Source organism: Capra hircus, chromosome 24 (genome assembly GCF_001704415.2).
Source record: "Capra hircus breed San Clemente chromosome 24, ASM170441v1, whole genome shotgun sequence".
Lineage (NCBI taxonomy): Eukaryota > Metazoa > Chordata > Mammalia > Artiodactyla > Bovidae > Capra > Capra hircus.
Genome location: NC_030831.1, coordinates 61776508 through 61797082, shown reverse-complemented (window position 1 = coordinate 61797082; position 20575 = coordinate 61776508). Strand labels below are relative to the sequence as shown.

The 20575-nt window shown below is 50.5% G+C and overlaps 1 protein-coding gene across 2 annotated transcripts in view; it reads left to right on the top strand.

Moving 5' to 3' along the window:
- The window catches only part of KDSR (3-ketodihydrosphingosine reductase), a 40673-nt gene extending 22959 nt beyond the window's left edge, over positions 1–17714 (top strand). Inside the window, exons 7-10 of one of the 2 annotated variants that reach the window (XM_018039374.1) lie at positions 3516–3599; positions 6539–6622; positions 9977–10078; positions 13567–17714. In XM_018039374.1, coding sequence (XP_017894863.1) covers positions 3516–3599; positions 6539–6622; positions 9977–10078; positions 13567–13686 — 390 coding nt within the window. In that variant the 3' untranslated portion in view covers positions 13687–17714. The remainder of the gene's footprint in view (positions 1–3515; positions 3600–6538; positions 6623–9976; positions 10079–13566) is intronic. The other variant, XM_018039375.1, reaches the window with a different exon arrangement.

The window sequence follows — 20575 nt, the reverse complement described above, 5'->3', positions numbered from 1 at the left end:
TGTTTGGGTAATAAATTAGGTCCTGAGTAAGTGGGCATCTCTGCGACTGAGGCCAGGTGGAAGGGAGGAAATGATGGTAGGGTGGGACCAGGCAGACCTGGGGTGGAAGGGAGGGAAGAGTTGGTCAGCAGGACCAGAGAGACGCAGACAGCGGCTAAACCAACAGAGAGTCAGTGCGGTCCTGGCTTAAGTTCTTCGCAGAGGTGGTCCTGAGGGGTTAGCACTGTCTTAGCGAGAACCAGTACCCTCATTTCCTTTTCTGCCGGGGCCAGGGGGTTGATGTGTCCCCACACACAAACCTTCAGGCTGAGAACTTTCAGAGACGCAAACGTGTCTTTGGTGCACCGGTCTGCACGCCGTGAGCGAGGCTGTCCCTGGCCCTCTGTCCCCCCTGCTGACGATCCTTCCGCCCTGCCATCTCCTGCCCCTTCTCCCCGCTCTAGTCAGAGATGCTCCTTGCTGTTCACGCAGTGCCAGCCCCTGCATGCCACTTCAGTACTTTTCAAGGTACTGTACTGTAAGATTTAAAATGTTTTATTTTTTTATGTATAATTTTTGAAAACTATTCTATACCTGTTCCAGTGCAGCACTGCATAGCCGATTGTGCTGGTTGAGTACCTAGCTAACATCGTTGGGCTTAGGGACAGACTGCACTTAGGCGAACTCGCTTAGAGTGGAGCTCACCCGTATGCAGGGGACTCACCGTAGTTAATTGGATCAAGATGTGGAGTTAATTTGGGGGGCTTCCCTGGTGGCTCAGAGGGTAAAGAATCCGCCTGGAGTGCAGGGCACCACCTCCAGCACAGGAGACCTGGGTTTGATCCTGGGTCGGGAAGATCCCTTGGAGGAGGAAATGGCTACCATCTCCAGTGTTCTTGCCTGGAGAATCCCATGGACAGCGGAGCCTGGTGGTTCGCAAAGAGTCGGACACGACTGAGTGACTAAACCACAACCAGAGTCAGCTTATTTAGATTTTTACAGATTATTTAACCAGGAGTTTCCAGAGCCTGTAAGCTCCATGAAGGCATGGAAATAGTGCAGCAACTGTCTGTTGGGTTGCTGCTCTTGTTGACTCGCTCAGTCATGTCCAGCTCTTGCGACCCCATGGTCGCGATGCGCCAGGGCCTCTTGTCCTCCATCGTCTCCTGGAGTCTGACTCACGTCCGTTGAGTCTGTGATGCTGTGTAACTGTCTCACTTTCACTTGTTGGATAAATAAATACAGTGGGGACATCCCCGGTGGTCCAGTGGCTAAAACTCAGCGTTCCCAGTGCAGGGAGAGTGTGTTTGTCTCTGTCGGGTCTGACTCTTTGCAACCCCATGGACCCTAGCCCGCCAGGCTCCTCTGCCCATGGGATTTTCCAGGCAACAACACTAGAGAGAGTCACCATTCCCTTCTCCAGGGGATCTTCCTGACCAAGTGATCAAACCCACTTGGTCAGGAAGTGGGTCTCCTGCATTGCAGGCGGATTCTTCACTGTCTGAGTCCCCATGGAATCCCTGAGATTTGGCACAGCCAAATAAATAAACAGACATTAAAATAAATAAATACAGTGGTTAAGTTTGTAGCCACAGGAGTTGCCCAGCCATAGGCTGAGAGGGTCATCTGGCTCCAGGATTATACCGAGGATACCAGTACTCAGAAAGGGGTTGGACTGGTTTCTCCCAACCCCACCCCCGGGAGAAAGCTGTTCTGAAAAGTGGTAAGCTCTTCTGGCAGCCCAGCCGTAACCTTGAGTTGGAGAAACGCCACTCTGACGTCCTGCCGTGGAGCTCACAGCCCCACCGTCCTGGCCCATGGTGGGGGACAGGAGCACTATCCCTGCAGCGGCCTCGTCCGAGCCGCCAGCTTCACGCTTCGGGTGGGCGGTCTGATTCCCACTTACTGACTTTTGTTTTTTGATGGCGGTGGTGTTTTTCTTCTGTCTGTGCCCAGCGAAGGGCAAGGCTGTGGGAGACACTTTCTAAAATTGCTATCATGAGAACAAGTGGAAGAGAAATTGCTTGCTCATCAGCCTCCCTGCCTGGCCTGAGTCCAGAGCCATTATGAGCTGGGCCTTGGGGCTGCCTGCCCTGTGACGCTGAGCAAGTGCGTCTCACGCCTGGGTGTCCGGGGCCCAGCTGGTGGGGACCGCGTCCCCTGCTGGTGCCCCTCCCAGGCTGAGTGGTTCGGCGCCCCTGCCCCTTCAGCTCCTTCCTCGGCCTCCAGGGCTGCGCATCACGGAGGGAAGCAGGGGGAGAAAAGACCGGATCAGACGGGACCCTGGAGCGCTCCAAGGTGTCGTGTGACTCACCTGTCGGCCTCCTTGAAACGCGCGGGGTCTCCCTCAGGACCAGTGCCTGTCCGGGTCCCCTCGGTGTTCCCGTGGGACTCAGCAGTGAGCCAGGAGCAAGCAGAGTCATGGCTGAGGCTCCGAAGGTTTGAATCACCCCCCTTAGCGTCACTGAGCCACAGGGGTGCGCAGCAGGGGCCCATGGGGTGCTGCGTTTCAGCTGGGCGGCAGGACGACCTTAGGGGTCATCGGTGTGTTCTGAGTGGAGAGGTTCCAGAGGGGACACGCGGCAGAGAGGGAACCAAGCCTGGGATCCTGTTCGAGATTGGGCAGGGTTGCTGGAAGAGGAGCTGGGGAGGAGTTTCCGTGTTTAGATGCGGGTGAGGTGGTCCTGGTCTGACCTGGGGGAAGCCCCAAGGAGCACCCTGTTTGCTGAAGAAGTGAGCCCTGAGCCCTCCCTGGCGCTGGGCACTCCTGGGCCAGCAGACTCGGGATGGGGTCACTCTCCACGTGGGTCTGGGGCAAAGGGGAGGGGTTTGAATGGTCTCAGCCTGTATCGTAGGTGAGATTAGCAGAGCCGGCAGTTTGAGAAGCACCGTGAAGGAGAGCAGCTTTGCAGCCGGATGGCCAAGGCACAGACTTGCCCGTGGCTATGGCCGCTGTGCTGAGTGGTTGGGGTCGGGGTCGGGGGACAAGCGGGCTTCCTTTTAGCACCATTTGCTGTCCTCACTGCAGCTTCCAGGCTCTGGTCAGTGGGAGCGAAAGAACCTTAGAAGGAGGCGAGCGAACCTCTGTAGCTCAGGGCCCGCTGATTTCTAGAATAGAGGCTCGGGTGAGCTGTTTATTTCTAAATGATCTTCACGGCCAAGAGTTTCCTGATTCAGCCAGTGGTAGGGGCTTCTCTGGGGTCTCAGTGGGGAAAGAACCCGCCTACAGTGCAGGAGACGCCAGAGACACAGGTTCAATCCCTGGATCAGAAAGATCCCCTGGAGAAGGGAGTGGCAACCCACTCCAGTTCTCTTGCCTGGAGAACCCCATGGACAGAGGAGCCTGGCGGGCTGCGGTCCACGGGGTCGTGCACACACAGCACTCCTCTACGGAGCCAGCCTGTTGGTCTCCCCACCTCTTGGGAAAATCAGGGCCATGTGCAGAATGTCTGCCTGGCAGCCAGCACGGGTTGATACGGGAGGGTGCGGAAGTGTCTTGTTTTACTAAAGGGCCCGATGTTGTCTCTGAAACGCAGGTGAAGCCTTACAATGTGTACGTCACAGTTGCCTACCCACCAGACACAGACACCCCTGGGTTTGCAAAAGAAAACCAGACCAAGGTGAGTAGGCCTCTCTGTGCCCTGTTTCCAGTCTTGAACGCTAGAAACCCCTTTTCCTGTTTTCTCTCTTTCCGTCCTTCAGCTTGCAGGCATTTTCGTCAGAAAATTGAGCTTCTTTGAACTTAAGTGCTTGCGAGAGGCCTCAGAACTTTCTGGAACTTTCACTTGAAATCTTGGGGGCTATAGCCCTATTTTCTTTGTTATTTTTTGGCAACGGCACATGGCTTGTGGGAATCTTAGTTCCCAAACTAGAGATTGAACCCAGGCCCCTGCAGTGGAAGCGTTGAGTCCTAACCACTGGACCAGGAGGAAAGTCCTGGTGTGACCCTGTTTTCAAAGGCCGTTTTTGCTAAGTCTTCAGGCTTGATGTGATGAATAAAGTGTTTCCTTTCTGGTGGAGAGTATAGCTTGTGTCTCTAACTAACAAGTTAAGTGGTGAGAACTGGCTGCTGATGCAGGAGGCGTAAGAGACTCGGGCTTGATCCCTGGGTCGGGGAGACTTCCGTGGACAGAGGAGCCTGGCGGGCTGCAGTCCACAGGGGCCCCGAGAGTCCGCCGTCACTTCCTGACTCAGCATGACACACAGTACTCTTCAGCGATCGTCTCCTCTGGACTGAATTTCATTTAAGGACTTGAAGTGGTTGCTGATCCATTGTCTCTGCCTGGAGGTCTAATGGGCGCCTCAGACGTAACATTTCAAAAACAGCACTTTTGATTTCCCTCTCGTTCCCGCTTACTAGTTTCCATCTCATTTCTGGTGCCCCCTATTCCCACAGCTGCTCAGGCTGGAAACCCTGAAGCCAGCCTTGATGCCTCCTCTCACACCACCCTGGGCTCTGCTCTCAGGACCTGTCCCCAGTCTGACTTTTTAAAAAAAAGGGCAGGTGTCACTGCCATCCCAGCAGTGTGAGTCGCCGGTATTTTCTCCTGGACTGTTGTAATGGTCTTCAGCTTGGTCTGGCTGCTCCTAGCTCTTACCCCGCTGGAGTCTCATAGCGTAGCTACTGGTCCTTTCAAAGGACAAGCCAGCTCTTGTCACTCCCCTGTGCAAACCCCTCTTGTGAGTAAAAGGCCAAAAGGCAAAACTTAAAAAAAACCCAAACCACAAAAGATGAAAAACTGTTGTGCAGCATAGTCTGATAGAATGTTCTAGAATGGTGGAAATGGTCTATGTCTGCAGCTCTGTGATGCAGGCCCATTGCGGCTGTTAAACACTTGCCAGGCAGCTAGTGGGACCAAGACATGGAACGTCTGATTTTATTTAACCTGAAGTTAGAATTAAATGCCGCATGTTGGTGTTGATAGCATTCTGTGGCGTGCGGCTTCCCGGGCAATCTGGGAGTAGAAGCCAGGGGCCTTGAGCCGTTTGGGACCCCGTCTGGACCTCGGCCACCCGCCCTCTGCAGTTTCTCCCCTTCGGGCCTCAGCCGCGCCGGGGCTCGGTCCACCTCCAAGCCTGCCGCAGGCCGATCCCACGTGTGGCCGCCCTGTGCAGTTTCTCCTCTTGCGGGCCTCAGCCGCGCTGGGGCTCCCGCCGCCCCCCCGTGTGGGCTGCACCCTTGCCGCCCTCTCTCTGGCTGTTCGAGTGGGTCTTCCTCATGTGTTTCTTTTCGTTGCTGTGCAGCCGTCATCCTGGAGAGGACTCCCCTGACTTGCTGTGTCTCAGCGTCCCTCCCGCGGGGTGCTCACCATCCTCTGCCCTGGCCTTATTGTTCTCCGCGGTGTTTTCTCGCCTCTGGACTTTGACAGTAACACAGTGACTGTCAGTCATCCCGAGCTGAAAGCAGGCCCTGTGCTCTGTTCACGTGAACCTGCCTTGACACGTAGTAGGCGCTCTCTGAGCAAGCAAAGTGGGGAAGAAAGGAATCAGTCAGAACTTCCCCTCCTGAACTTGGCGTTGACTGGTTTTCTTCTTTTTTGTAGTGACTCTCACTAAGTGTGGATCTGTGCCTCATAAACACTAGCACTGACGCTCCATGGGCTGTATGTTTTCAGAAAGATGTCTATGGTTGAGAAGCCTTTCCCCCTATTCATTTCGTTTTGACTCTGCTTCCTGAAATGGCTACTATTTGAAAGAAATAAAGTTAACCTGAATGCTCTGTTTTAGCATAAGGGAAATCCGCTAAGCAGATTTGCAACATCTGGTAAGTGATCTTTTAGGTAGAAGCAGAGCTGGCAACAGGCGGTGATTTCCCGGCGAAGACTTGATTCGCTGGTGAACTGCTGTTTGTCTTTCCTTGGCTGGCATGTTGGGCTGACTTCTGCGGGTCGATGGCGTTCGGCCTTGCTCCGTGAGCCCTGTAGAGGGCGCACGGTGCTCCACCTCTGCTGCGGGTCTGGCCACGTGTGGTCGTGTTGGCCTGGGGACGTGGGAGAGTGGTGGCACCTTCAAAAGGACTCTTCTCTTAATTCAGGTTCATCAAGAAGCACTTTTATGAGCTCTACGCTTTTCTATTTTAAGGAGCTGTGTTCTGGTTTTTATTTTATTTTTTCAAGCCCGCATGGTAAACAAAGTTTATTGATTCATACCATTTAAGGCTTAAGTTTAGAAACTTCTAACTGAAACTCCCTTCTAAAGAATTTTTGAGCACATGGGTTGCATGTTGCTCCAAAGATTTAAAAATAAAAAAGACGAGGCAGGGTCTTTTTTTTTTTTTTTTTTTTCATATTTTAAGTGAAGTTCTGATGGTTCTCACTGGAATTAGGACTCTCATCCCACAGAGTAACTGGGGTGCTGAGGGGCTGAATTTTACATGGTAACCAGGTAGAAACTGATCTGGAATCCAGACGGACTTAGTTCTAAAAATAGGAATCTGTTCAGAGGTAGAAAACTAGAATTATGTAAAATTAGGGGAGGAGGACTCTCAAAATTACTTACTTTTTGATGCAGTGGGTAGTAATGGTATCGATAATGTCTCTTTTTTTCCCCACCTTTTTAGCCTTTAGAGACACGTCTTATTTCAGAGACCACATCGGTCTGCAAACCAGAACAAGTGGCCAAACAAATTGTTAAAGACGCCGTAGTAAGTAAAACCCTTGTTCCCTTGTGAATAGTTACAGTGCTGTATTTCCAAAAAGGTATTTGTCCCAGGGTTTATTTCAAAATATAAAATGACTAGCATTTGTGTGTGTGTGTGTGCATTAAATTCATCATATCTAATAGCATAGACTGTTCTTTTCTTCCCTGGTTAATTCCATGTTACTTAATAAGTTCTGGAAACTCGTTATATCTCTTATTTTTTTTCCACAGTAAAATTTAAATTTATTTATTTCTTATTTTATTTTTACTTCATTTTACTTTACAATACTGTGTTGGTTTTGCCATACATCAACATGAATCTGCCACAGGTATACACGTGTTCCCAATCCTGAACCCCCCTCCCACCTCCCTCCCCATACCATCTCTCTGGGTCATCTCAGTGCACCAGCCCCAAGCATCCTGTATCTTGCACCGAACTCTTTTGAATCTAACTTTGTGGTTGCACTGGGTCTCTGTTGGTGAGCGCAGGCTTTCCCTGGCTGTGGCGAGTGGAGGCTCGTCTTCCTTGTGCTGCAGAGGCGCCTCACCGCGGCGGCTTCTCTGCTGAGGAGCATGGATGCTGCAGGTGCCCTGGCTTCTCTCGCTGTGGCCCCCGGCTCTGGAGTCTGGGCTCAGCAGTCGTTGGCACACAGGCTTGGTTGCTCTGCAGCGTGGGGGGTCTTCCCGGACCTGTGTCCCCTGCACTGGCAGCTGGGTTCCTGCTGGACCACCAGGGAGCCCCGTGGCTGTGTCTCTTAATCTCAGGAGCAGGTTGAGCAGTCTGAGCGCCTCAGCTCTTTGAAAGGAAGCCGAGGGCTGCCTGTGGCGTGTGGGCATTTTGCACCACGGCCTGCCTGGCATGCTGCCATCTCCCTTCTGTGCCGCAGTGTTTTCAGTTCTGGATTATTTCAGGTGTCTCACTGCCACACCGGTTTAAGGACTTTCCTTTCCCTTTCCTGCTTCCTGGTATAATTTCCCAAACGTTTACCAACAAGAAAGTGCTGCCAGCCCCCTCAGCCATCGTCCTGGTGCCCCTCCGCGTTCCAGAGTTTGTTCAGAGTCCAGAACGGTCTTTCTGGAAACCAGGTGCTGCTCTGTAGGATGACGTGTGGGCCACAAGCTTTTTGGCAGCGTTCCTGTTAACCCACATGCAGAAAAATATACATGTCCAGGGGACATGTAAACATACATGCAATCCTTAGGCCCACATTGGATTTAGGAAACTTGGGGGTGATCGGAACGAGAAGTGTCAGCTGGCTGGACCTCGGCCTTGAAGTAACGTCCGTTGCGTGTTCAGGCCGAACCCAGCAGAATACAGGAAGCCTTGAAGACTATTAAAACATCTGCGGAGGTGGGAAGGACTTTGCCCTGATTGTGTTCAAAGGCGTAGGAAGATGGCACCAGTGGATTGGGCGGACTTTGTTTTTCCTGGTTATCTCAAGTCAAAGCAAACACGCTCCATGTTTTTAATGATTCGAAGCAGCTCTTTGTATTTTGGCAGGATTCCTTTAATCTGGAGGTTCTCACGCTTTTTTCATCTCTTGAGCACTTTCCACCCTAAACTTGTCCAGGGCCCCAGAGAACTTTTGGTTCCATGGCTTATCCTTATCAGTATTTGCTGCATCAGAAAGTGAAACTGTATCATTTAAAAAGGATTTATTCATTTAAAATGACAAAGACAAATCCAGTGTGTTTTACTGTAACATTTTTATAACAAAAAGTGTTTTTCAAAACAGAACCTAAGGGGAAGGGGGGCATTGTCTCTCCTCCGCCCAGCCTCCTTAACGTCTGTGCTGATGGAGAGCAGCTGCCCCGTAGCCGCTCCTGCACGCCATCCGTCAGGTCATTCTGCATGCAGGGTGCAAAGTGAGGCTGGCCGCGCAAAGACTGTAGCTGGGAAAGGGAGGGGGACGCTCCAGGCTTTTCAGATGATTGTGGACATTCCTTTTTTTTTCGATATAAACCTGAACTAGATGAACAGTAGTTTCTTAAAGGTTAGTTGCAACGTGAAATTGGGAATTCTGGCAGTGAACTCTTCGTTCTCTGTTCTGTGCGCTGTTTTGTACCCATTCATGATTTTGTAACATTATGTATTCATCCTTGGGAAAACATGGATTCCCTGAGTTACCCCCCCAAATTGCATTCATTCATATCACTGCTGATCTTATGATAGAAGTCTTTCTGTAACTGAGAAGCTGACAGCCTCAAAATGGCAGGCGCACGTTTTTCCAATTCTGGCTCAGACTTGCTCACGGACTACAAAAGCTGCCCGCCTGCCTTGAAGCGACAGTCGTTTCATTCATTTTCTGCTGGGACTCTTCCAAGTCCCCCCGTCTGAATGACCACAGATCGTCAGTCCTGGTTCTTGCTGCAGAAGCGGTCCGCGGAGCAGCGGGACGCTTCCTGACGCGCACGGCGGGCGCAGGGCTCGCCCGAGAGGCGTCCGTCGCCTTCCGCTGGCGCGGAGCGCGAGGGCGCGCCCGTTGCTCCTCTTCGTCGTGCAGAACTGTGAGAAGCCGCGTCCCGAGTGCGTGCACTGGGCTCCCGTTAGCGGTCTCTTGCCTCACAGCATGTCAGTCCTGACGTCCCCGTTGGTCCCACGCCTCGTTTCTCCCGTGGTCGTCTGTGCATTTGTTCCCTACAGCTGTGTCTCTATTTCTGTAATTAAGTTCATCTACCGTTTTTCTAGATCCCACATACATGCATTAATATGCGATGTTTGTTTTTCTCTTTCTGGCTGAGTTTTCTGCGGGGACGTAGATGGGAGGAAACCCAGGGGAGGAGAGGGCGTGCGCACGCGTGGGGAGGAGGGTGTGCGCACGCGTGTGGCTGAGGCACTTGGCTGTATAGCAGTTGGCGCTGTAAAGCAACTATACTCCAGTTAAAAAAAAACTGGAAAAAGATGTTCTCCAGGGTCGTGATTGAACAGAACGATTCATTCTATTGCTTAACGAGTGCAGTTTTAAGCAAAAGTTTTGGAGATTGGAGCAAGTCGTTTTCTTCCCGTGTTTACTGATCATTTTAAGCGCTGGGGTGGTCCGGGCTAACCAGACAGCGGCATCTCCCATCAGTGCAGTGCCCCGGGGTGAGACGAGGCGATTCACGTCTTGGTGTTGGCATGACTGCAGGTTTGTCTTCGGGGAGGGTCTCCCGACACTCAGGGTCCGTGGCTCACATTTTGAGAAGTGTCCATCCAGCCGCCCCAGCCTGTCTGCCACAGCCACGTTCATCCCGAGCTCGCGCGTGTGCCCGTGACCGCTCCTCCCCTCGACGTGGATGGACACGGGACATCATTTCTGGCATGCTGAGCTGATTCCTTTCCATGATGCTACCACTGCCTCTTTCCTTTCTATTTCAGCAAGGAAATTTCAACAGTTCCATCGGCTCCGACGGGTACATGCTCTCATCACTGACCTGTGGAATGGCTCCAGTAACGTCCATCACTGAAGGGCTCCAGCAGGTGAGCCGTGCCTGGGCCTCAGGACAGACGGACACCCAGACAGACAGCCGGGCCCTTCACTGAGCCTCAGTGGGCAAAGGCTGAGGGGAGACAGGGCAGCTTTGCCTGGGGGTGTGAAGAGTTGTTACTGGAGTATCAGCTTGTGTCTTCCTCTACCCGGGAGAAGTAAACAGGAAGCGTTTTAAAGTCGTTTAGTCACTAAGTCACAGCCCTCCAGGTCCCTTTGTCCGCAGGCTTCTCCAGGAACAGTGGGGTGGGTCGCCGTGCCCTCCCCTAGGGGATCTTCCTGACCCAGGGATGGAACCCACGTCTCCTGGGTTGGCAGGCAGATTGTTTACCATCTGAGCCCCCAGGGAAGCCAGGTTAAAGATGTAGCGTGAGGAATTTAGACTGGGAAGAAGTCTTCCACGTGGCGCTGCGGGTGTAGAGAGAAGGCGCCTGCTCTGCTATTAGGGCGTTAATCTAGTTTTCCTCTGAGAATGCGTCCTCGTCTGGAATTGAAAATTGGAAATCTCTGTCTTTAGGGGGTGTGTGCATGATAAATTGCTTCAGTCATGTCCCACTCTTTGTGACCCTATGGACCGTAGCCAGCCAGGCTCCTCTGGGATTGTCCATGGGATGTCCATGGGATTCTCCACGCAGCAATACTGGAGTGGGTTGCCATTTCCTTTTCCAGGGGATCTTCCCCACCCAGCGTTCAAACCTGGGTCTCTTAAGTCTCCTGTACTGGGAAGCAGGTTCTTTACCACAGGCGCCACCTGGGAATCCTGGTAGGTCTCTAGGGGTTAGAGGTGGTCCTGCCTGAAAGTCCCAGGATATTAGACCAGAAACTCTCCAGTGAGTCAGACCACAGGAGCTCAGGGAGGTAAGTCCAGGGTGCAAGGCAGTCCCTGCCCTCACAGCGATTACGGTTCATCCAGAAGAGACATAAAAATCAGCTGCTCCTTGAGCCTGGTGCTGTGTCTGCTGCTGGAGAACCAGAGGGAAGGCGGCAGCCTCTGGACGCCAGGAGGCTTTCGGTCTGGTGGGAGAGGCTGAGGAGGCTGATGCGAGAGTGCAGTGCCGCGTGATGCGGGTTTCCACGGAGGGACCACTCTGGAAAGACCGAGGCAGGTGATGGAGGGGAGATGGGGCCGGGGCAGCCCCTCAGGGGCGGCTGATGGCAGAGCCTCATTCACCCCAGAAAGTCCCAACGAGTCGGGTGGGGAGAGGCTTCTCTGCTTCTCCCAGGAGGAGATCCTCGGACGCCCCAGGGGGTCCAGGGGTTGAGTCCGCACTGTCGCCGCGGGGCATGCAGTCAACCCCTGCTCAGGGAACTGAGACCCCGCGTGCCTCAGGGTTTTGCCAACAATAACAAAAAGAGCATCTAAATTTCTTTTAGACGCTTATGGAGAATGAGTAGAAGCCCATGAGTTCCCGCAGACCTGTCTCCACTCCCTCCCGATGCTCCTGCCAGTAACGTCTTGCGCGTTGGCGTGGCTCCGTTACAGCTCAGGAGCTAGTGTCGATGCGTTACTGCCGCCCGAAGTCCACAGTTGGCCTTGGGAGTCATTCATCGCGTCATCCACCCTGTGGCTCTGACGGCTGTAGAGTGACCCCTACCCAGCATTGAAGTGTCCTACAGATGCTTCACTGGCCTGAATCTTGCACTGTGCATGCTAGGTCACTTCAGTTGTGACCGACTCTTTGTGAACCTGTGGACTGTCGCCCTCCAGGCTCCTCTGTCCATGGGATTACCCCAGCAAGGACGCTGGAGTGGGCTGCCGGGCCCTCCTCCAGGGGGTCCTCCTGACCCAGGGCCTGAGCCCACGTCTCTTACATCTCCCACGTTGGCAGGTGGGCTCTTTACCGCTAGGGCCACCTGGAAGCTCCGAGTGTTCCCTTGGGGCCACCTGTTTCTAAAACCCTTGCAACCGCTGATGTTTTCACTGTCTCCATAGTTTGCCTTTTCCAGCTTCCCTTTGGTTTTTACACTTTTCAAAATTATCCTTCTGCCTGCTTGAGAGAATGAGGTCATTTTTGAGACTTGATGTGAGACACGGCAGACCCTCACCCATATCCACTGTCCACCCTTCTCAGAAGCGGTCTGGCTCCGGCCTTTACCTCCTTATCTCTGGAGCAGACACGTCCATGGAGGCTTTTAGCTGATTTCTTGGTTCTGGATCAGGTTGATATCCTTGCTGAAGGGTGCACGTGGAGCTCCCCTTTCTTACCCTTCTCTCCTTGTTCACACCTACCCCGCCCCGCCTCCACCAGCTCTTACCCTCCCTTTTTAGTGATGCTGTGATTTTGGTCAGACTGTACTGAGCTAACCATCATTAGGGCTATTTCATGCTGTTCCCAGCTGAGCTGTGCAACACACAGCCCATTCTCCTTTCTCCTACCATCGTTCCTATTCTTCCCTGAAACTAAAGGCTGGCTGGCCTTTTACTGGGTGCTATTCATAGTGACTGTGTTCGTCTCCTCTCAGAAATATCAGATAATCTGTCAGTCTCACCTGGAAGGACTTCCTCACGGAGCCTCCTTATCTGCCATCAGGACTGGCTGCCACCCCCGAGTCTGGGGCTTGGGGGACCCCGGCCCCCTTCTCGGTCACCCCAGGGACGCTCCGCCTCTTTTCAGTGTCAGGTCCCCTGCTTCCTTGTATCACAGGACGTTGCCTTTCTCTGTTGACGCCTTTCTCTTTGGCTGCTTCCCTCTTCTAGTAGCTTCCTGAAAAACAGGTGCTGCTTGGGAGGCAGGTTTTTTGTGCCATTTCAGCATGGCTTGTGGGATCTTTGTTCCCTGACCAGGAATTGAACCCAGGCCCTCAGCAGTGAAAGCATGGAGTCCTAACTACTGGACGACCAGGGAACTCCTGGGAGGCAAATTTTTTGATGCTTTGAATCTTTGAAAATGTTTCTCTTTGTAGTCTCCTGCCTTTTAAAAGTTGCATTTGCAGGTGTTACAGTGGGAGTCCCTTACTGGAAAGGGCAAAAATTAAGGGGTTTGGTTAATCGCTCCCTAACCCTGAGCCAGTAATTGCTGTTCTTCAGTTGGTTCTCTGCCCAGGTCTGGAGCGAGCTGGTGGCGGCTGGCACTAGGCATTCTCAGCGCCTGGCGTAGGGTCTGCCTTTTACGATCAGTACATAAACCTTGAACCAAGAAGCCTTGGTTGTAGTCTGGATACTGGAGATGCTTCTCTGGACCTTCCCGAGCTCGGAGAACCCGAGGGCTACTGAGCATCTCCGTTTTGTTCTTTGTGTAGCTGCATATGTTTTCAGTAGCTGGATGACGACTTGTCGCCTGGCTGCAGGCCCTGTGCTGTCCAGCGGTGCAGAGCCTCTGTGTTCTGCTGGTGCTTACCACGTTTTCATTCTCTATCCTTATCCTCGGAGCAGATCAGAAGATGTGTCTTAGGGACTGTGTATCAGAGACGGACCCGAAGAGTCCCTGGACAGGTGAGTGTGCTGCCCCGCCGCTCGAGCTCACAGGCCTCTGTCCCGCAGGTGGTCACCATGGGCCTCTTCCGCACGATCGCGCTGTTCTACCTGGGAAGTTTCGACAGCATCGTGCGTCGCTGCATGACGCAGAAGGCGCAATTGGAGACTGTAGACAAAACTGCCTGATTCTCACCCCTTGGAAAAAGACTGTCTGAATAATCTGCCAGCTTGCTGCTAAGTGGGACGCAGTTTTGGGCTTGCAGACACTTAGGTCTTGCTTTCTAATCTGTGAGATTGGACCAGTGATCTTCAGAAACCTGGCTACAAGCAAGGGGATCGCCGTTCAACTCCAGACTGTTATTAATACTATGCAAATACGGAGGAGACTGCTTGATTCTCCGAGGTGGAGAGGTGATGGTAAGGGAACTCACAGCATGTGAGCAGGATTCCAGAAAGATCACCGAAATGGTTCTTCTCTTCTACTTTTTCCCACTAGAAATCATGTCCAAATGGGTTTCTGGGACCTTTCCTTTTTTTCTTGTTCTCTTTTTTAACTTGGTGTGTTTTATTACAGATGCATTTCACACATTGCCGTGGGGGCTGAATGCGTAATAGTGCCCCTGACTCACTCTGATGCTGGTGGCCACTTGTGGTTTCTTTCTCTTTGATCCCATAAAACTACGTGGGGGATGGGAGAGGACCATACAGAGGAACGAAGGAGATAAATATTTTCCAGTAGGAAAAAATAATGATTTTTTTGTCTTCTTTAGGCTCGAATGCTTAGGGCACGTCTCATTTTTCATTCATGGAGAAAGGCAGCCTCCTAAAATACTTTCTGAGGAGAGAGATGAAACCTTAGGAGCTTAAAGTTTGCAGTTTCTTCGATAGCCGTAACGGCCCAAAGCTCACCATTCCGCTGTAGTTTCTCACTCTTCCCACGCCTGCCTTTCCACTTTTGCTTAGACTGCTATAATATTTTTATAAAAAAAGAAAAGAGAGAGACCAGTTTTTTTCCCCTTGACTTTTAAAATGAATTAATGAGTTTATTAAAGCAAATGAAAAAGTTAGAAAGTGTGACGTTTGTCTCTTTGTGGCATATATGTAGCTTTTAAGAAAGACTGAAAGGGGACTTCGCCAGTGGCCTAGCGGTTAAGACTACCCTTCCAGTGCAGGGCCATAGGTTTGATCCCTGGTCGGGGAACTAAGATCCCACATGCCGTGTAGCACAGCAAAAACAACAACAACAAAACACGCTGACAGCATGTTTCAGCTTGGGGTTTTTCCTGAGACGGCCGTGCGGGTTCTCCCCCTCGCGTCCGTGTGGTGCCTTACCTGCCTTGCTCGGCAGAGGTAGGCTCCATCTGGCCAAGGTGTGTAACCGTTTTAATATGCAGCTGAAGCAACACTTCCATGGACCCACCTCCTTAATAGTTAGAAAATGCCCCCCCTCCGTTTTCTGCCAGTGTTTGGGGGGGCTCCTGCGGAGGTGCCGGTCGGCGCCCTCGAGGCACACACTGGCAGCAGCCTCAGCTTACTCCTTAAGAAAAAACCACAGGACGACAGGGCTGCCTGGTGTTGAAGACGCTTCTTTGTGAAATGAAATGATCGCCCTGGTCTTTCCATGACTCCACTGACCTTGAGAACATCTCCGACCGCGTGTTAGCAAGCCCAGCCGTCGTCGCTGGCACAGCGGAGGCCTGGACACGCTGTTCCTCTCCGGGCGCGGCCTGCTGTCCACGGGCGGAATTCCGCGGCGAGGCCCGAGCCGCGCCGTCCGGGATGCGCTCTGCAGACCTGAGCCTCGAGGGCGGCGCCCTCACTGTACCCAGCTCCGCCCTCTCGCACACGGGTGAGTTTATGCGTCTCCAGATTCCAGCTCCTTTTAGTGAGAAAAGACCACTGCTTTGGAAGAAGGAATTTTTTTTTTTCTTGTTCAAAAACAGCAGCTGTACAAGAGATTAAAGACCTGACCACTTTGACAAACCTTTTTTACTCTTGAGTTTTTGAACTCTTGACTTTCAAATGACTTAATTTCTACAAAGTAAGATGTTGAACGGCTTTTATCCAGTGTCTTTTTGAAAGGCATGAGAATGGCATGCGTTCACACACTGACGGCGACAGAAGAGATTGTTATCAATATATAAGTTACTCGGGATGACTTCATTGCAGTCTATCGGGGTGGGTTGAACCCATAAAGTTTTCATGAATCTTTCAGCCTTCAGGAGCCATCATCTGCAAACTCTGTTGAGTCATGTTGGGTAGCTTCTAAAAGGGAGTATTGACTGTATTTTCCTCATTGGCAGAAAACAGATACAAAGTAAAAGCTGAATGTTTCTCAGTTTTATTCTTTTCTCATAAGTGTTTCTTGAATGTGGGTATCTTCTACTGATGGTCTGTATTTAAGTCTAGTCCAAAATGGTACCTTCTTTGATCAAATTAACTCTTTTACAGTAGTTATTTCAATATACATTTCTCAAGGTAGCTTCAGAGAGAGTTCAGTCATTCTGGGTCACTTACTACCCGAACAAATCTAGGAGCCCCTGTTCTGCAACAGGGAGATATCCCCAACTGAGGCGAGGCTCAGGCGTGAGAGCAGGTTTGTGGAAATCATAGCACCGGGGAATTATAGCATGAGGTTCATGGAAATACAGCCTCTGTCAGAGATGGCAAAGGTCTACAGTTTCGTAGACAAAAAGGTTTGGAAACTGAGGTGTTCCTTTGTTCTTGCCTACACTTGGTGCCGTAATTTACTTGATAGCAAAACCTGACTTGAGATTCGTATAGTTTTTCTTTATGTCACACCATGGGCTGTTCACTTATCTGAAGAAATACCAGTGGTTTAGATGACAGAGATTGCCCCAGACTCTGTGGAGATGTTTTTTATAATGTCCAATGTAGACCTCATATTACCTTTTCAAAATGTTAAAAAAAATTTTTTTTGGATGGGGGATTGTAGACACTTAAGAAGCATCACACAGTGACCTGGCTTCATCCAAGTTGTGAAACTATTATAGGCAGATTCTATTTTTTATCTTTTTTGGCTCAATTCTTGTTAAACCTTTTATTATACTGATTTCTTTTTTGCTCACAAAGAAGAGAAAGACTGACTCAGACTGCAGATTGTTAGGGAAACTATCGGCTTTTTTTTTTTAAGGATCACATTGATTCAACACTTTCTGTTGTACCGAGAAGTGGGTAAGTCTTACTTGTGGCAGAAGAAGTTTAATCATAATTCTGTTGAAAGGTGGATTCTGTGTATGTGACCAACAATAGCTTATTATGTGAGTTTCAGGTCTGATGTGCCTGCCTCTGCTAGGTTGGGTTGTATTATTTTGTTATAATGTATTTGTGAGTATATTTATTTTAATGTTTAACGTTATTCAGCCATTGAAATTGCAAAGTATGTTCAAGGACCCTATATCATTGGAAAAGGTATAAAAATTCTCATTTTTGCCAAAACAAAGTCAAGAGAGTTGTTCTTTTCTATATACTTTAAAATTTAACTTTGACAGCTGAAAAGAGAAGAAATTAAAAATGCTGTTATTGATGGCCCCTTTATATGAAATTATATTTGTTTCATTATGAGTCTCTGTTTGGATCTGGTAAACCATTTATTGTTGATTCTTGGAAGTAAAAATTTGAGAGACCATTTCTAATATTAAATGACAAAACCTTTTTCATAATAGTTGCTTTGATTCAAAGAATTGAGTGTCCTTTCTTTTCAGAAGAAGGTAGTCCCATAATAATTTTTGAGAAATGAAGTGTATCAACATATTTAGTTTTATTATATCATATTCCAGTTTAAATGTGTCTTAACTTACTTGAAGACGCTTAAGCTGCTCATACTTTTTGCCCTGAAATGTTCTGCAGCTTTCTCATTTCCTTAGCTTCTCAGTGGCTCAGCGCTGAGAATGCCTGCTAGCCATGATCTCCCGTATTCTGGATGTAGTCTTGCCTAGCTCAGCAGAGCTGGCAGGTCTGGTGTTTTGAAGAGGAAAGACTAGCTATTATATTTTACACTTGCTTGAGGTGACAACTCTAAAGGCATTTTTAAACTGATAAGAATGCATATGGCTATTTTGATATATAATAGAACCTGTGTTTGCTACTATAGAAGCTTTTGTGGCAGAATTGTAACCTAATTTTCATATCTTGTATTTCTGAATCATGACAAAAAATAAATGGGGAACATGCTTTACAGATTTGAAAACTTCTTTCTTAGAAATGTGCATTTTTAAAGACACGTTTAAGCAAAACACCAGTCTCTTTCATGATATTACCCTAACCTTACATCTTAAACACTTGACAAGGCTTTATTTTTATCATTTTTTAGGAAGTAGTATTTTCACAGTAGATGTTTTGGCCCTTGTTTCAAATATGTTCTGGATTTGTGTGACTCTAGTGTGGGGTATATGAATAAAAGGAAGAAATATGGAATTTAAGAAAATTTCTTAGGTAATTATGTTTCATACACAAATTGATTTCTATGCTTTAAGGCTTCATATTCCAACAAGGAAATATCTTCTGGACTCTGAAAGGCATAGAAGAGAGAGATGGGAAAGAACACGCCTTAATATTTCTCGATCCTTAAATAGAAAAATTGTGGTCACATTGAGAAGAGATGCCTTGGATGGCTTGATTGGCAAATTGAACCTTTCAGTTTGAGCAACTTGTATACATAAATGGCGTAGGATATCCCCTCTGTACTTTTTATGTTTGGATGTTTAAAAAGGAAATTATTTCTTGACTTCTGTCCCACTCTTGATTTTATGCACCCCATTTTCTCTCATTTTGGCCTGTGTTTATCGAATGCCTATGAGGAGCTTGGTATCCAGGCACCGGCGATGTAAACAGTACTGGAAACAGTCTGCCCCTCCCCGTGGGGATCCCATTTCTGGTGAGTCCCCTGCTCACTTCTTCATCCCTCTGAAGGCTCTGACCATTCTTCCTGGAAAAAGAGGAACCGCTCCCCATTCCTTTCTTCAGGCTTCTGAACGTTATGCCACCATCATTTGAATGCCGAGCTCTATTCTAGGCTGGGAATGTACAGAGGAAAATATGGTTCCTGCCCTCAAATAGTTTACAATCTGGGGGCAGGGGGCGCATGTCAGAAATCACATGGTGGGATTTCTCTGTGCTCCAGTGGTTGACACTCTGCGCTTCCGACGCAAGGGGTGCAGGTTCGATCCCGATGGGGGAGTTAAGTCCCCACGGTGCTGCTTAGCCCTGCAGAGGAGAAAAGAGACAGATCACCTGGTGACCCGACAGTAGTAAAGCACCACAGCTAACGTTTGGAGATGTGACCCGTGACAGTCCCCGTTGTGAGCGCTTTTTGTCTAACTCACTTAAACCATACACTGAGCCTGCCAGTGGTGCCCTTACGCCCCTGTGTTACAAGTGGGGGCACAGGCACAGAGGTTAAGTTACTAGACCAAGGTCGCAGAAGCAAAGCACTGAAGCCTGGATCCAAACGGGTTTTCTGACTTGGAGCCTCCTGGCCTCCACGTGAAACCTCTGTTAGCAGCACGAGTGGGATCCTTGGACTGCCCGAGACAGGCGGGGAAGGTCACATGGAAGGAAGAAGCGGTTCAGATCAACCTTGAGGAATGAATATGAATTTGCCACAAGAAAGCTGGGTTCCTTTCAGGGAGACAAGCATATGTGCAAGGAGAGGGGAGAGACCCTGGCGTCTCCCAGAAAGCCTGTGGCGGTAACGCAGCTCCAGGAGAGGGTGAGCAGACTGGGGCGGGGGGGGGGGGGAGTCTCGGGATGGAGGCCTTGGGGGGAGGTCTTGGGGGTGGGCAGGCTTGGGCCACATCACCCCACGTGGAGGAGCTGAGGCTTCGGCCTCTGAAGAACTCTGAGCACAAACAGGGAATGGCTGGAATTTGGAAAGATCATGGCTCTCTGAAATTTAGGGGTTGCTGAGCCCTTGAGCTTTGGAATAAACATTCCTCAGTAGTTTGGGAGGAAAAAGTCAGATACATATTGTTATGGGTTGACTTGTGTGTCTTTAAAAGATGCTGAGGTCCTCATCCTCAGAACCCCTGGATGTGACCTTACTGGGAGTGGGGTCCTCACAGATACAGCCACATTAAGGTGAGGCTATTAGTGTCCTCATCCAATATGACTGGTGACCTCATGAAAACAGGGGAAAACAGAAACTGGGAGAAGGCCACGGGAAGACAGCGGCATGGATAGAAGCGGTGCGGCTGCGAGCCAAGGGTTGCCAGCCCCCAGCGAGAGCCAGGACGAGGTAGGAAAGGCCTTTCCCCGAGCCTTCAGAGGGGGCGTGGCCCTCCTGGCACCTGGATTTGGGACTCTGAGCTGCCAAAACTGGGGGAGAGTAAATTTCTGCTCTAAGTCACCCAGTTAGTGGTCCTTTGCTACTGCAGCCCTAGATAACAGATGTGCTGACTGCTTTTTCTACACGTGCTCATCAGTAGTTCATGTCTGGGAGACACTGGGTCTTGTGCTAAAGAGCATAAGAGGGGGCTTGCCTGGTAGTCCAGGGGTTAAGAATCTGCCTGCGCATGCAGGGGACACCGGTTCGCTCCCTGCTCCAGGAGGATCTCACGTGCCCTGAAGCAACTAAACCCATGTGCCTGAACCACAGTCCTCCGGAGCCTGGGTGCAGCAACTGCTGAAGCTCAGGCACCGAGAGCCTATGCTCCACAGCTGGAGAGAGAGCCCCTGTGCGCACAGACCTAGTCCAGCAGCTGGAGAGAGCCCCTGTGCGCACAGACCTAGTCCAGCAGCTGGAGAGAGCCCCTGTGTGCACAGACCTAGTGCAGCAGCTGGAGAGAGCCCTGTGCGCACAGAGCTAGTGCAGCAGCTGGAGAGAGCCCTGTGCGCACAGACCTAGTCCAGCAGCTGGAGAGAGCCCCTGTGTGCACAGACCTAGTGCAGCAGCTGGAGAGAGCCCTGTGCGCACAGAGCTAGTGCAGCAGCTGGAGAGAGCCCTGTGCGCACAGACCTAGTGCAGCAGCTGGAGAGAGAGCCCCTGTGCGCACAGAGCTAGTCCAGCAGCTGGAGAGAGCCCTGTGCGCACAGACCTAGTCCAGCAGCTGGAGAG